The sequence below is a fragment of the Anser anser genome (genome assembly GCF_964211835.1).
Source record: "Anser anser genome assembly, chromosome: 1".
NCBI lineage: Eukaryota > Metazoa > Chordata > Aves > Anseriformes > Anatidae > Anser > Anser anser.
The window spans coordinates 48,052,137-48,066,231 of NC_139720.1; the positions used below are offsets into that span (position 1 = coordinate 48,052,137).

At 46.5% G+C, this 14,095-nt stretch overlaps 2 protein-coding genes across 9 annotated transcripts in view; one reads left to right on the plus strand and one right to left on the minus strand.

The window, feature by feature from the left end:
* The window catches only part of VEZT (vezatin, adherens junctions transmembrane protein), a 59,843-nt gene extending 50,617 nt beyond the window's left edge, over positions 1-9,226 (minus strand). The window contains exon 1 of one of the 7 annotated variants that reach the window (XM_083806815.1): positions 9,047-9,225. In XM_083806815.1, the coding sequence (XP_083662941.1) occupies positions 9,047-9,082 (36 nt within the window). In that variant the 5' untranslated portion in view covers positions 9,083-9,225. Of the gene's footprint in view, positions 1-9,046 lie in introns of all 7 variants that reach the window. The other 6 variants (XM_083806811.1, XM_083806810.1, XM_083806816.1 and 3 more) reach the window with 6 other exon arrangements.
* A 325-nt stretch (positions 9,227-9,551) lies between these two features.
* The window catches only part of FGD6 (FYVE, RhoGEF and PH domain containing 6), an 80,432-nt gene continuing 75,888 nt past the window's right edge, over positions 9,552-14,095 (plus strand). The window contains exon 1 of one of the 2 annotated variants that reach the window (XM_083806964.1): positions 9,552-9,714. In XM_083806964.1, coding sequence (XP_083663090.1) covers positions 9,702-9,714 — 13 coding nt within the window. In that variant the 5' untranslated portion in view covers positions 9,552-9,701. Of the gene's footprint in view, positions 9,715-10,025; positions 13,825-14,095 lie in introns of those variants that run through there. The other variant, XM_083806963.1, reaches the window with a different exon arrangement.

Genomic DNA, 14,095 nt, shown 5'->3' on the forward strand with positions numbered 1-14,095 from the left:
AGTTTAAAAAACAAAGAAAAATAAAAGATTTAGCATTTCTGACAGCAAAGCTTAGCAGATAAGTTTAACAGGTGGCAAATCTCAAAACAAAATAAACAGTATTGAAATCCTCCCCCCCTCAAAACACAGATTCGAAAAAGTTGAGCTAAAACTTACAGACAGCGCAAGCTTTGTCTCCTGGAAGAGGGCATTCCATTTTTCTCTTCTGTACTGTTCCCACGCATCTGACAGAATCTCACCCACCTCCCCGTTTCTTTCCACTCGTCCCTCCAGGATGACCCGAGCCGAGGATGAGAAGCAGCAGTCAGTGTAATTGCACCTGTGCTCCTGCACAGTAGCATTTTCCTGACAGCATCAGCGGCTGCAGTTTGAAACTTCCCAGGACTGTGCGATTTCTCCTGACTAATGTGGCTTTATAACTGGGGGGAGGGAGACGAGGATGACAGATTGCTAAAGGCTTTTAAAAAGATACTGCTAGAAAGAATTACTGCACATCGATCTTATATGAAGCCATTAATAAGACTTCCCAAGCAACAGTATTTAAAAGCCTTGGTCATATTCTCCTGGCCGGTAACCACCTCCTCCTTTCACTCGACTGACACGCAGCCAGCCACTGACAGGGCTAATATTAGACAATGACTTCGACAGGGGAAGAATCATTTAGATTTCTGTTCTGTTTTCACCGTCAGTAGCAGAGACCTCTCTTTCTCCAGTACTACACCATCACGGGATCTAGAAGCAGTTTCTGAGAACTACTTTGAAGCCATTAACCTCGTGTTGTTCCCTAATATTCTCTGATGCACAATATATACCTACTATTGCAAGCATCTCCGCATCCTGAAGAGCTTTATAACCCACATATAGTTCCACATCACTGGATCTGTGAAAAGGGAAAGCTCTTTCCTTTGCATTTTCAGCAGGAGGTTGCACATTATTGCCATCATGGAAAAGTCTCATGAAGAAACCTTACGTGCTAGAAAAAGCTCTGAAATTCGTTAGCAATGGCAGCCCTGGATTATTTACCCATTCAAAAGTAGACCTCTGAATACAGGTGAAAAGCTGAGCGGGACCTCTCTGACAAGGACAGCCACGATTAAGAACTGGAAAACTGAAGGTGAAAGTGGCAAACGTATCTTCCCTGCAGGACAGAGTAACAGGCCAGCCACGGACTGTATTGGGAGCTTTGGGTGCAGAGTTGCTGGTTGCGCAAGTCACAGCATTCAGCTGGCAAGGAAACACATAGTTTGTTTTATACTGGTCACTAATACTTGTAGACTTTGTCCTTCATTTGCGTGCTGGTAAACTCATGGAATATTTCTGAAACACTCTGGAAACTTCTCTAAAACAACAGCTCCAAAGAACAGTTTATCCATTACAAGTCATGTTAATTTTGACACCTACTGAAAACACAGTGCAAGCAAGCATCTTTTCTGAGCGCTAAGCATCCTAGAAATAAGAGAAACAGTCATGTTATGAGGACTAAAAGAACATGAGTGATTTTTGTTTTTATTTTAAACTCGAGTGTCTCAAGGAAGTTGGTTCATGACAAAGCTGTGAGAAGAGTATTAAGCCTCCTGTGAAAATGATGCCAGAGCAATTAGCACAGAGGAGGATGCCAAAATTTTTGGACCATCAGACCTCGAAAATTTACTGTGGATCATCATGTATTTTTGTCTTTGATTTCCTGTTAAAAATAATGAAGCTAGTATGGGTTCACACACCATATGGCCCATACAATACCTTCCTCTGTCTGCTTAGATAAGACATTAATAATATCCAAAAATGCCTCATGACTTTACTTGGCAGCCACAACAACCAGAAGCTTCTTTAGAGAGTCCTCCCCTTCCTCATAGCAGACTTCCGAGAAGATATCTGGATTAGCCCACTTGCCACTAGTTCGGCATCTTGCAGCAGAGGGATCTCCCCAGGCTGCAGTTACACGGGCAATTTAACCTGACGTTAACAGCGGGTGCAGATGAAAGCTGCAGTACCATTTTACAACACTAATGGTAGTATTTATGCAGACAAGTGGAGAGATGGAACAAGAATTGATCTGCCTGAAAAACATGAAATAGCCTTTCTTGTTTCTTTGTTTTCCTTCCTTAGCCACCTGAATTACAGTCAGGTTAGTCTCATGATCCAAGTTACAGCTCCACCCACGAACCGTAGTACTGGTGTACAGAAGAGGACGGGGGTAAGAAGGAAAAAATGAGAGAAGCCCATCTCTCTCTTCTGGCAACAGCCCGCACTTCAGGCAGACAAGGCAGTCTCAAATAGTGTTTTTGACTGAAGCGTATATTTAAAACTGGCTTTACTTCATCCAGGTGTATAAAATGACAGCACTACATCTTTATTCCACCCAATAATCAGTGAGAAAAATCCTGTTGAGGCAGCAATAGAGACACTACCATTGAGGTTGTGTGAATGTCCTTTTTCGTAACTTAAAACCAAACGATATTACATTTCTAACCCCACTACTTGACAAGAATGACTTTGTTTTGGAAGTCCTAAAGTTTTCAGGTGTTTGAATGATTGTGACTTGAAATTTTCATCACAACAAAAAGTTCTAAGGTTAAGTTTCCTGGGTTTTTGATTTGTTTTTTGCTTTGTTTTTAAAGCAATATATATACATATATATATAGAGAGAGAGAGAACAGCTCAATTTGGATGGAGAAACCATTTGTGAAAATAAACATCCCTGAGTGTTATGATAAAAGATAGATTTGGTTTGAAAGTGTACAGACAAGGATCTGAACATCTCAATTTAATGATGTACCAGTATTCTAGGCAAAGAAACACCATATTTTAGATACGTTTGGCTATTGTAGGTGTGCTGCGCACATGAGCTAAAGGATGTTCTGAACATGGCTGTTTTATGCTGGGAAACGGTGGTGCCTTTTGCTGGAATCTCTCAAATCTTACAGAAATCTGTATGCAAAAACATTATCTGTATGCATCCCCCATGCCACTCAGCCCCGGGCAGCACCTTGGATGGTTGCTCAAATATGCTGTGAGAGTCTTTCTGAGCTTATGACATCTGAATGCTTTATCACGTTGCCCAGAATTTCCCAAGCACTTTTGTCCTGTCCCTCCTAAAGGGACTGTTCCATTCCCACCTCCTCTCAAGAGGCCAGGCCCTGTGCCATTCAGCTGCCACCCCTGCCGAGCCCCGGTGCCTTCTCTTTCGCTCTCAGGATGGCATGCTGTTGGAGAACACTTCTGTATTGTTTTCAGGACTCATTTTTCACATTAACTTCATCCACTTTGGCAAAAAGACAGAACACAGACCACGTTTCTCTGAACTCTACAAAGGGTAGTTCCATTTCTGTGCAGTGTTATTTTCCAAGCGATGGGAATACAACTGCTTCAGTAAGGGTGGGCTGTGATATGAAAGCACCTGATATACTTTCAAAACCTTTGTTCTAGGTCTGTGGGTTCCAATTCTAGTTACTTAACCTGGTTTCAGTAGAACTGTGTTCAATACATTGCATGAATACAAAATCTTGGACGTGGACATGAGATTTTTGACTCTGCATTCACCCCCACCTTATCTTAATGTACAGATTTGTATGGATTCTGAGATGTGATGCAGACAGAGGAGCAAAAGAAAGTCTTACTTTGGTTATTTGGTATTATTTTCCCATTTCCACAAAATAAAGTTTGAAGTTGGGAAAGATGACACATACAACATAAATTGTATTTTTCAGTCTGGGATTGAAGGCAGAAACAATAAATCCCACATTTCAAAAATGTGGAGTCTTCCTACTGATCAGATCCTCTAGATCAGGAATGAAAGCTTAGATTCAACAGCGACACTATCACCATGCCACCCAGCCAGCCTTTAGCAGGACTATTCTTTAACAGAACTTTCCATTCGTGCTGAAATAGCTAGTGAATAGCAACATTAAGTAACTAATGTGGGCAGAAGCATTTCTAGGAAGGGCACAAGACCCGTCAGTCTCACAAGAGGTTCCATCTGCACATCAGGAAGCACTTCTCAACTGTGAGGGTGATGGAGCACTGGCACAGGCTGCCCAGAGAAGCTGTGGACTCTCCACCCTTGCAGGTACTCAAAAGCCACCTGGACATGGTCCTGGGCAATCTGCTCGAACAGGGGGCAATGATCTCTACAGGTCCCTTCCAACCTATGTGAGCACAGCTTTAATAACTACCCACATGGAACAAATGTGGCACAAGTTCATTAAAATATAGGACAAATGACTCAGCTGGAAGCAGGACACAGGAGCTGAAAATGCCCTTACGGAACAGTATTTGGATCACCTTCATCCCAGTGTTCTGAAAGAATGGGTGCACGAGATCAAAGATCCAGCACAGAAAATCTTTGATAAATCTATAAACTCACAAGTGGAAAATAGCAAACACGACTATACTTACAAGGAGAAAAAAGCAATATGTCAGTCCTACGAATCTGATCAAAAGCCAGCATGCTACTGAGAACAATTATTCTTTATTGCAAAATTCAAAGACAAAGAAGAAAACGGGTCACCAATGAGGATACCACACGAGGTCATCAGAGGTTGATTGCAACACTCACTTGACATCTTTTTTGGATAAGACAGCTCATTTTTCTAGATAATGGAAAGAGAGGAAGCTTAAATGGACTTCTGATACTATGCCATACGGGGTATGGACTTCTGATACCGCGCCATATCGGTTAAGAAGGGAAAGGATCTAAATAGGTAAATGGCAGAGATAACAGCGGGTTGTGCATAGGACGCTAACCTCATCAGAAACTATCACAGCATAGTGCACGCTGTACTTTAACCACAGCATTCTGTCTTGTAGCCCATTTTGGGCTGTAAAAACCTCATCTCAAGTAACTTAACATCAGATGTCCTCTATTCTGTCTTACTACCTTTTTTAATAGACAGACATTAATAAAAAGTATCATTCATTTTTTTCCATAATCTGCCCAACATTAAAGCAATTTTTAATTTGACACACTGCTGGCAGACAAACACATGCCAAGCACACCGGGGCACCTCTGTGTCTCTCAGGTTCTGCCCCCCTCCCCTAATATTTTGGGGTGCTTTCATTAAAAGAGCAACTGCAAAAACAAATGCAAGAACTGAAGTTAGGAGGTACAAACTGAAGTAAAGTAGAACAACTGCAAGAACTCAAACCGAAGATGACTATTCAGTTGGTGAATGAAAATCGGTGTGTTGTAGGAATTCATTTATAAACTGGATAGAGGATGGCAACACTTCTGGACCAGCAAAATGACCATCACTCATTGTCACTCAATCACGATAATCTGCAACAGCTCTTGAACTTCTGCACACGTAATACTGTTTTCCCAGGGCAGCAATGCCATCCCTGAGCTTGTCCTCCTTCAGGGAGATATTCACGTAACAGATACTTGATAATGAAAACGATGAATGGTCTTCAGAAGCTCATAAATATCTATCAGTGGGATGTCATCTGTTTGCTACAGCACAATTTGTAAAGCAGGTGGTTGAAATCGATGCCTTTAGGCCTGTTGGACAGAGCTATGACCTGAAAAATACGCAGAAAATAACACTGGACATAACTAATGTGGAACAGGTGAAGCATACCCTGTTCTGCTTCTCTTTTCTCTCCTACCCATTCTGTTTGGGCATGAAAAACGTGAAGGATCGCTTCCTTCCTGATCAGGCATTTGTTATCACAACAATGACGTTTCTTTAATGTAAGAATAGAGGTTGAGAAGAGTGCATTTACAGTCACTTCCAGGAATGCAGGAATTTTTTGAAAGCTGCAACAAAGACTCTTTTCCCCAGACTGGTATAACGGCATTAGGTGGTAGCAATCCCAAGCATAATTCTCAAGGACCTCCACTACTCCTAGCTACTGACTCAGGAGACCGACACGCTAGGCACTTAAACAGGCCCAGGAAAAGACTCAATGGTGAGCAGGTAGAGAACAGCTTTTGGCATGCTCTTGACCAAACGAAAGACCATACTGGAAATGCCTCGTGAACATAAGGGATCCTAGCAAGCTGAGTTATCCTGTTGTTGCATGCTAGTTTTCACGCTGTACTTGTAAAGGAAGACAGTAAACACAAATGGAGTGGAAAAGCATACAGATGACAGCTTCCAACAGGCAGATACCAAGGGCATTGCAAGAGACCACTGAAGTGCTGTACAGCTGCCAGACGCGTGGGGAAGCACACCAGCAGCGTGGCACAGTCAGGCAGTCTGCTTCTTCATGTCCACTACTGCATATGAGTATCAAAGGCTTAGGAAACACTGTGTCCAGCAAAACGATTCCATTTTTCATAGCTGAATACAGTATCACTGGCGCTTCTCCCATGCACAGGCTGTGGAACCTACAAGAACCTACACTCCTACCCAGGGCGCACACCAACAAACCCACTGATCACAAGCTGTGTTAGCTTCTCTCTCTGCCTGATCTACACTGGAGTAACAACGCATTCATAGTTTTCTAGGAAAACTGTCTAACTTCTCCTGGTAATTTTAGTGAGGTAAAAGAACTAACCAACTCTGAGTGCTCATTCTCTGGGGACAGCGACAGGACCCGAGGGAACGGCATGGAGCTGGGACAGGGGAGGGTGAGGCTGGGGGTTAGGGAAAGGTTCTGCACCCAGAGGGTGGTCAGGCACTGGGACAGGCTCCCTCCCCCAGGCAGTGGTCACAGCACTGAGCCTGATGGAATTCAGGAAGGGCTTGGGCAATGCTCTCAGACAAATGGTTTAAGATTTAGGTAGTCCTGAGTGGGGCCAAGAGTTGGGCTTGATGATCCTCATAGGCCCCTTCCAACTTGGGATATTTTGTGATTTATGAACTATTTTCACATTGGAAGACTTTACAGAGCAGTATCAACAAAAACTACTGCAAGATGCTTTCAGTTCCTGCACAAGTCACACTGAAACAAAAACCTTGTCTTCCAGTGTGAGTGAGCAGAAGAGACGCTGGGTCCTGCTCTTCTGGTATGCTGGTGGACAGAAAAGAAAGAAGGAAGAGAGAGAAATTACCAAAGGTATGAGAGAGAAGCAGAGGTGCACTAGCTGCTGAACACACACTGACAGCTATTTTCCTCAGCTTTGCAGCGATGGTATACGATCTCAGGAGCTGCCTAGTATCTTGGCATACTTCATATGCCTTTCTCAGTGCTCTTGCCCTCATGAGCTTCTCTGCTCTTCTAAAAGAGGCCTCAGACTCCAGGTTCTCAAAGCCAAAACAAGATGTCCTCCCTGCTTTGTCCATTTCTTTCTTGATACTAATTCCCATGTTGTCATCTAATGCGCGAGTATTTTCCAAGGAAACCAGCCAAAGACACTAATACATGATAAGAACAGAATGATTCGACTTAAAGCAAGCAAGAAATGATAAGAAAATGGGCTAAAACTTCCACAGTTGTTCAAAGAAATAAGAAGAGTTCAGCTGCTCTGAACAGAAGGTCTATCAAATGGCAGTTTTGCGTGGTTTGAAGGTATGTGTAAGTCAGGAAGGATAAGTGAGCACAACCTGAGCAGAGTTAATGCAACACACATGACTAAATTTATCACCGTTGCTTATAATAGCGTCCAACGCCTTGTTCACATGAGTGCCAGAAGCTCAGAGCTCACAAAAACCAACGTCTACATGCTGATGGTCTCCTTGCAATAGTGACTGCTGAAGAATAACTTGGGAAGCAACCTACTGAGGTGCAGAAAAAAACGTAGCTGCTTCCTATAAACCACAGATAACTGAGGAGAGTTTGTGGCCCGAGAACAAAAATGAAATAGTAATTAAAAATAAATACATTGCAGCATTAAATACCTGTGATGCTTTCCTCTCTCTGGCTCACCTGCGTGGAGGTTATTCGCCATTCCTTGTGGAGTCTCCACTTTGCAAGAACACCCCTGTGCACTTCTGAAGCTATTTTTTGTGGGTACTGCAAAGTACCCGTTATTATCAGCGGGTGCCTCACCCAGCTCTGCTCATCAGGGGTTTCCCCCTCCCACCACCAAAAAAATCAGTTGTTTTGCCTACTGTTTCTTATCTTGTTATAGTTGGAATTTCCTATATGAAACATAAATACAGCGAGTGACATAGTGACATGTGCTCGATACAGCAACGTGTCAAAGCACCTTTACTAGTGCAGGGAAGGCATTTCCAAAACACTACAAAAGCAGTCAAGTGAGCACGCACATGCAGGGAGATCTTTTACTCCCTACATAGCAGAACTTTTTCTTTTTTAGTCAAAATAGTAATTGCTGCAGTAACTAAAGAACCGTGGAGCTAATGGCCAAACACCACTTCTACTGAAAAACTACACACAGGGGGCAGGCGCTGCGCCTGTGAAATAAATTCTTGCCAAGGATTTACATCGCTTGAGGAAGTGGTTGGACCAGATGATCTTGAAGGCCTCTTCCAACCTTAATAATTCTATGACTACAGCAACGTAACAGGCTTTATCGATAGCGTGCAAGGTTGGCTGTGGATGAAAACTTTGTGGTACAGGCCGCGGCTGTGAACAGGGAGTACTGAGGTTACTCTGCATTCCTTATTTAAGGAGCTTTTTCTATCCAACACCACGCGCTTTGCCATTATAAATCATGATACTGAACTATAATGATTTTACAGACTGCTTCCTCTATAAACGCCTTTTTTGGGTACCCGAGAAAACGCGTGACCTCGACGGAGACGCACGCACGGTCAATCCCTGCAAACCCATCTGACTTTGTCGCTGAGGCGCTGACACATTTACCATTTCCCAGCCGCTGTACGCGACGCCCACACGACACGGTGACCCCCTTAGGGCCGAAGAGGGCCAATACCCTGACCCGGCCCGGCCCGGCCCGGCCCCCCCCCGTCCCCCAGCGGGCCCGGTGCCGCCGCACGAAGGCCCGGCCGCTCCCCGCCCGGCTGCCCGGGGCGGGCGCTGCCCTGAGGCGGCCCAACGGCCGGGCCGCGCGCCCAACGGCCGCCCCCGCCCGGCGCCCAACGGCCGCCGCCCAGCGCACGCCGCCCCCGCGAGGGGCGGAGAGAACCGCGGGCCCGGCCCGGCCCGCCGCCGCCGCCGGTGTCCCCCCGGCGCCCACCTCAAACACCACTTCTTCGTCGAACTCCGGTGTCATCCTGCCAGCGCCATGCCACCCCCCGCGGGCACGACGGGAAACGGAGTCCGCCCCGCCGCCGGCGGCACCTTCCCCGCCTCGCGAACTGAGCGGGGGGGGGACGGGGACTACAAGTCCCAGAAGGCGCCGCGAGGGCCCGCTTCCGGCCGGCGGGGGGGGCGAGGCCATCCATGGAGGCGGGGGGCGGGGGGGGGTCATATATGGGCGTGGCCTCGCGGCGGGCCGGCAGGTGGCGCAGCGGGGGGCCATATGGGGGGCATGGAGGGGGCGTGGTCACGCCGAGGGGGCGTGGTCACACCGAGGGGGCGTGGTCATTGGGGGCGTGGTCATTGGGGGCGTGGTCACACCGGGGGGGCGTGGTCATTGGGGGCGTGGTCATTGGGGGCGTGGTCACACCGAGGGGGCGTGGTCATTGGGGGCGTGGCCGTTGGGGGCGTGGTCACACCGAGGGGGCGTGGTCATTGGGGGCGTGGCCGTTGGGGGCGTGGCCTCGCGGTGGGCGCGTCCCGGCGGCGCGGTGCCGGCGCGGGCGTTATGCGGGAGCGGGCGCGGGGCCCAGGGGCTCCTCGTGCCCCCGGCAGCCCGGCGGGGCGGGACGGAGCGCAGCGCCCCGGGCACCATGAGCGCCGCCGGTGAGTGCGGGGACGGGGTGGGGGGGGGGGACAGGGGCCGAGGGACGGGCAGAGCGGGGTGCCCCAGCCGCTGTCAGTCGGGCCGGTTGGCGCCGGTGGGGCTCTCGGTACTTTCGTTCCCCCACCGGGTGCCTTGGCGGGTCCCTTCCCGAGGCTGCTGGAAAAAGGAGGGCAGCGGTAATTCGTGCGTTGGAAAGCCGGTTGTGAAGTTGTGACACACCGGCTGGAGACGAGTCTACGCGCGGCGCAAACCTGAAGCGGCAAAATGCTTCCTGCGGGGGCTCGCAGGGGGGCGAGGGGAGGGCTGTTGTGAAGGGCGAGAAATGCAGCCTCCGAGCAACAACGGCAGCCTAATTCTCCGCGTTTTCCTCTCACATATAGATCAGTTTATTACCAAATCTAGCATTAACTAAGTTATCTAGTCTCTCTTAATCAGAGTTCGTTGGAAAACAAATATCTACTTAATGCGTCTTCCTGCTCCGTTTCATACGTTCCCGTTTTCAATATGATTCCTAATTTTAGTATGATGGAGCGAATTTGCTGAACTCTGGAAAAACACGTAGCAGAGCGGTACGTCAGCTGTACCTAACAGCTGTATCGCTTGTTCCTGTTATGTAGCAGCGCTGCTGGAAGTACAAGTCGCTGCTGCTTTTTATTTTATTTTAAAAGTTAAGCAGCTGTACAAATAAAAGGTCTGTGTTAGGGGGTGCTCAAGAGCTTAGGGCTGCTCAAGTTAAATTCAGTACGGTACAAAGTTTTGGGAAGCGAGGGAGATTCCCAGTACCGAGCAGTTACCGCGGGGCTCCCGGAGATCAGGTTGTGCGCCCCGGCGGGACGGGGCTGAGCCTCTCCGCCGCTGCTTTTGGTTGTTTGGTGGTGGCGTTTGTGGGAAAGGTGAGCAGGAAGGGGCTCCTGTGAGCAAAGTCGCTTAGAAAGCAAAAGAGAAAGGGATGCTGAGGAGTATCAGTAAAAAGAAAGTGGGAAGGCTTCGTGGAAAATGTGAATTTTCGCACGCGATTTGAAGGGGAAGGCACAGGGAGTCCAGTCTGGGTGGGCAGGGAGCGGGGAGCTGAGTGATAGCGTGAGATGGATTATGTGAGCGTAAGAAAATAAATGGCAAACAGGCCAAACGGGATCAGGGAGTGAGGATCTTGTTGACAGTACCGTGACAGCTTTTGACAGTTCAGATAAGGAGCTCACAGGCAGGGTACGACCGAGGAGTCCGAGGCCTGGGCTTCACATCTGCCTCCTCGTATTGCCCCAGAATTTGGCTCCTGAAATACACAGACATGCTTTGTCAAGCTAGTGCTCAAATAAAAACTTACCGACTCCTATGTTTTAGTTTCAGCCCAGTGACCTATAGGAGCTATTTCTTGTACTGGAATTATTTAGATTGCTAATTCAGTTATTACTGTGGGTTGTGAAATAGCTTTCTCATAACTGCTTGATAACGCAGCTTTTCATGAAAAATGTTGTCACGTGTGAAGACTTCAGGTGGAGCTTGAAATGCCTAGGTAGCCTTCTGCTCTGCACTCGGGTTAATTTGGAGGGCTCGAGCGTCTCTTGTCTTGTTTTAATGCACCTCTAGAACAATCCTATTTGGCAGAGCATCATCAGTACTGCTTTAATATTTGTAATTATGATTTGCAGAGATGAGCGACCTCAGATTGGTAAACAGGACTCCCCGAAAGAGAGATTGTGCTACTTGAGGGAACTATGGTGGGGAGAGAAATGCTGAACACAGCTTCAGTCCATTGCCAGAAGTTGCAGAAGGTCCACATTAATAGCCCAGCCTTAACTCCACTCTAGCTTGCTTTTTGCCTTTCTAAATGATACGATGCTTTTTCAGTTTGTTGCTGCAATTCTTTTCTACTTCCTCTGCAAAATTGTGTCAGTTAAATCTCAGCTCAGAGTTGGGTGTTACTGTGTGACAGATGAAGCTGTTCTTTCATAGCTGCTGCTTTCCTCTACAAAAACGTGTATGTAAATCTGTGCTTCTTCATAACTCAGAAATGATAGCGCTTATTTAAAATACTCGTAGATAATTTATGAACAATCTTACTGTAGTGAGCAACCTGTGGGTTGGTTTTACCTTTCAGCTATAGCTAACGTCGCATTGGTTTCTCATGTACCACGTATTATTTATATATGATGCTGATGAATGCGCATTTACTCATTTTCTGCCTGGAACTATTGTGCTGTCTTCAAGTAAAGGCTTTGCCTTTAAAAGGGAAAAACAAAAGCTCAGAGTTACAACTTTGACGTTTATTATTTCTTGCCAAAGGAACAACCCTTATATGTGAATCCGTACAGATTACTTGGTGAGGGCAGAACATATAGCTCAGATTCGAAAACTGATTTGACAGCAGCAATGAGAACTATGTACTGCGTTTTTAATGTCAAAAATGTAAATCAAAGGGGAAAAAATCAGAGCAATAACAGAATAAACAAAATCAACGTGACTTTTCCAATCAAACCTCATTGCTTTCAAGCACTGAAGAAATGAGGCCTCGAGGGTTTAGTGCCCCTTTAACCCTCTGATATGTCAAGTCTTGTTAGAGTTACTTGGCGTTATCTCCACATGTGATCTTCAAAGGTTGTTTATTCATCCCTTGCACTTGCTCTAAAGTTATCCCCAACTTTCCTGTTTTATTTCAATACGTTGCTGAACAACCCGCGATTTTGAAATTAATGTTTTCCTTTTGCAGTTTGTTTAGGATGTTTTCTAAAAATGTAGTGGCTGGAAACCATCATCTTCCCTTGTATTTTAAAAACTACACGTGTTATCTTCCGGGATGTCGTGACTCACTCCTCTTTCTGTTTACTTTTTAACGTTGTGGCACCTGAAAAAATCAGAGCCTCTGCATAATAAAACAAACACGCATTCACGGGAAATAAATCAATGCACTCAGAATACTTTTTTGAGGTGTGCATCTAACGAAACCTTTCTGTAACTGAAAGCGAAGTAATTGAACTGAAGTGTCTTGTTGTTAGTTGTGAAAACATAGGCTGTCAGAGAACTTGAGTTTTAGAATAATGTATCTGTTTCTCCGGCAGCGTGCTCACTGCCATCACGGTCATCTTTGAATGTGTCCTCAGCATATAGCAATAATTATCTCTCCCTGAAAGGTCTTTAAAAGCCTGACCCCTTGTATACACACGGTAAGATAGGAGTAAGTGTATGGTCAGCTACTACAGAGTGGCTGTTTCGTTAAATTCACGCCTTGGCTTACCCCCATAGGAACTCGATTGGGTACCTGTACCCTAAATTTAGGCCCAGCTGCTGTAAAAATCTTACCTCACTCTGATTGATTGTTTCACCGCCTTTCTACCGTTTCGTGGTTCAGAAAAGGAAACAGCCTTAGGGCGGGTTGCAGGGCCCCAAGAAGGGTGGCCTCGTGGGTGACCGGGGCCCGTCCCATGGAGGACTCGGTCCCAGGAGTGGCGCCTCTGTCTGTGGGGAGCTCACAAAGCACAATATCCAATTATGGCTGCCCGACGGCCTGTGCTGCTCAACAGGCTTCTGTATTCATTCAGTAGCCTGTTAGTTTGGTTGTAAAGGAGGGCTGGGATGATCGATCGTGGATCACAGGCTTGTGTTCCGGCAGCTGGAACCTTTCGTCCCCATTTTCTTGGCCAGGTGCAGGTGAACATCATTTTTTTCTTGTTCTTTTGCTGTGCCCAAATGTGGAAGTTGTTTTAAAAAGCGGGCATAAACACAACCTGGGAAAATGTTCCCTTAGCAGTAGGTTTATTGCAGAAGAGGCAGTGATATTTGAGTTTTTTTTTTTGCCAAAGTTCAACTTCATACAGCTTCTTTCCCCTGTCCTTTTCCTTCATACAAATGCTGGGTGGGCATGATAGCACGGCGTCAAAATCCGAGGAGAAGATTTACTGCTGTTTTGTAACAGTTCTTTAGGGCTGCATTGTCTTACTGGCTTTCCTGTGCTTTCCTGGTGTTGCGTAGGAGAATAGACACAAGCCTTTTTACGTGGGGCCCTCAGTTGCCAAACCCTATCGTCTGAGGAAGAGAAACAGGCGCTAAGGCCAAAGCACCGAGAGCGCGAGCTGCTCCAGGGTGTTCCCATCCTCCTGTAAAGCACAGCGAAGGTAGGACGGGGACACGTGTTCTGCCAGGCACGGCTGAGGGGCACGGAGAGACTCAGCAGGATGGGAATGGGTGTAACTTCTTCCTCAGCACACTGGAGGAGATAATTCGCCCCAGGGAAAAACGTCCAGCCTGTGCTGTGACCTGCAGATGGACAAAGAGGGAGTGTGTGCATCGGCCTACAGTGCTACTGGCTATTTATTGTTAGAAATATAATGCCCCTTTTAATCCTTTTTTTTTTTTTTTAACAATGTGTGTTTTGGTATTTTTAAG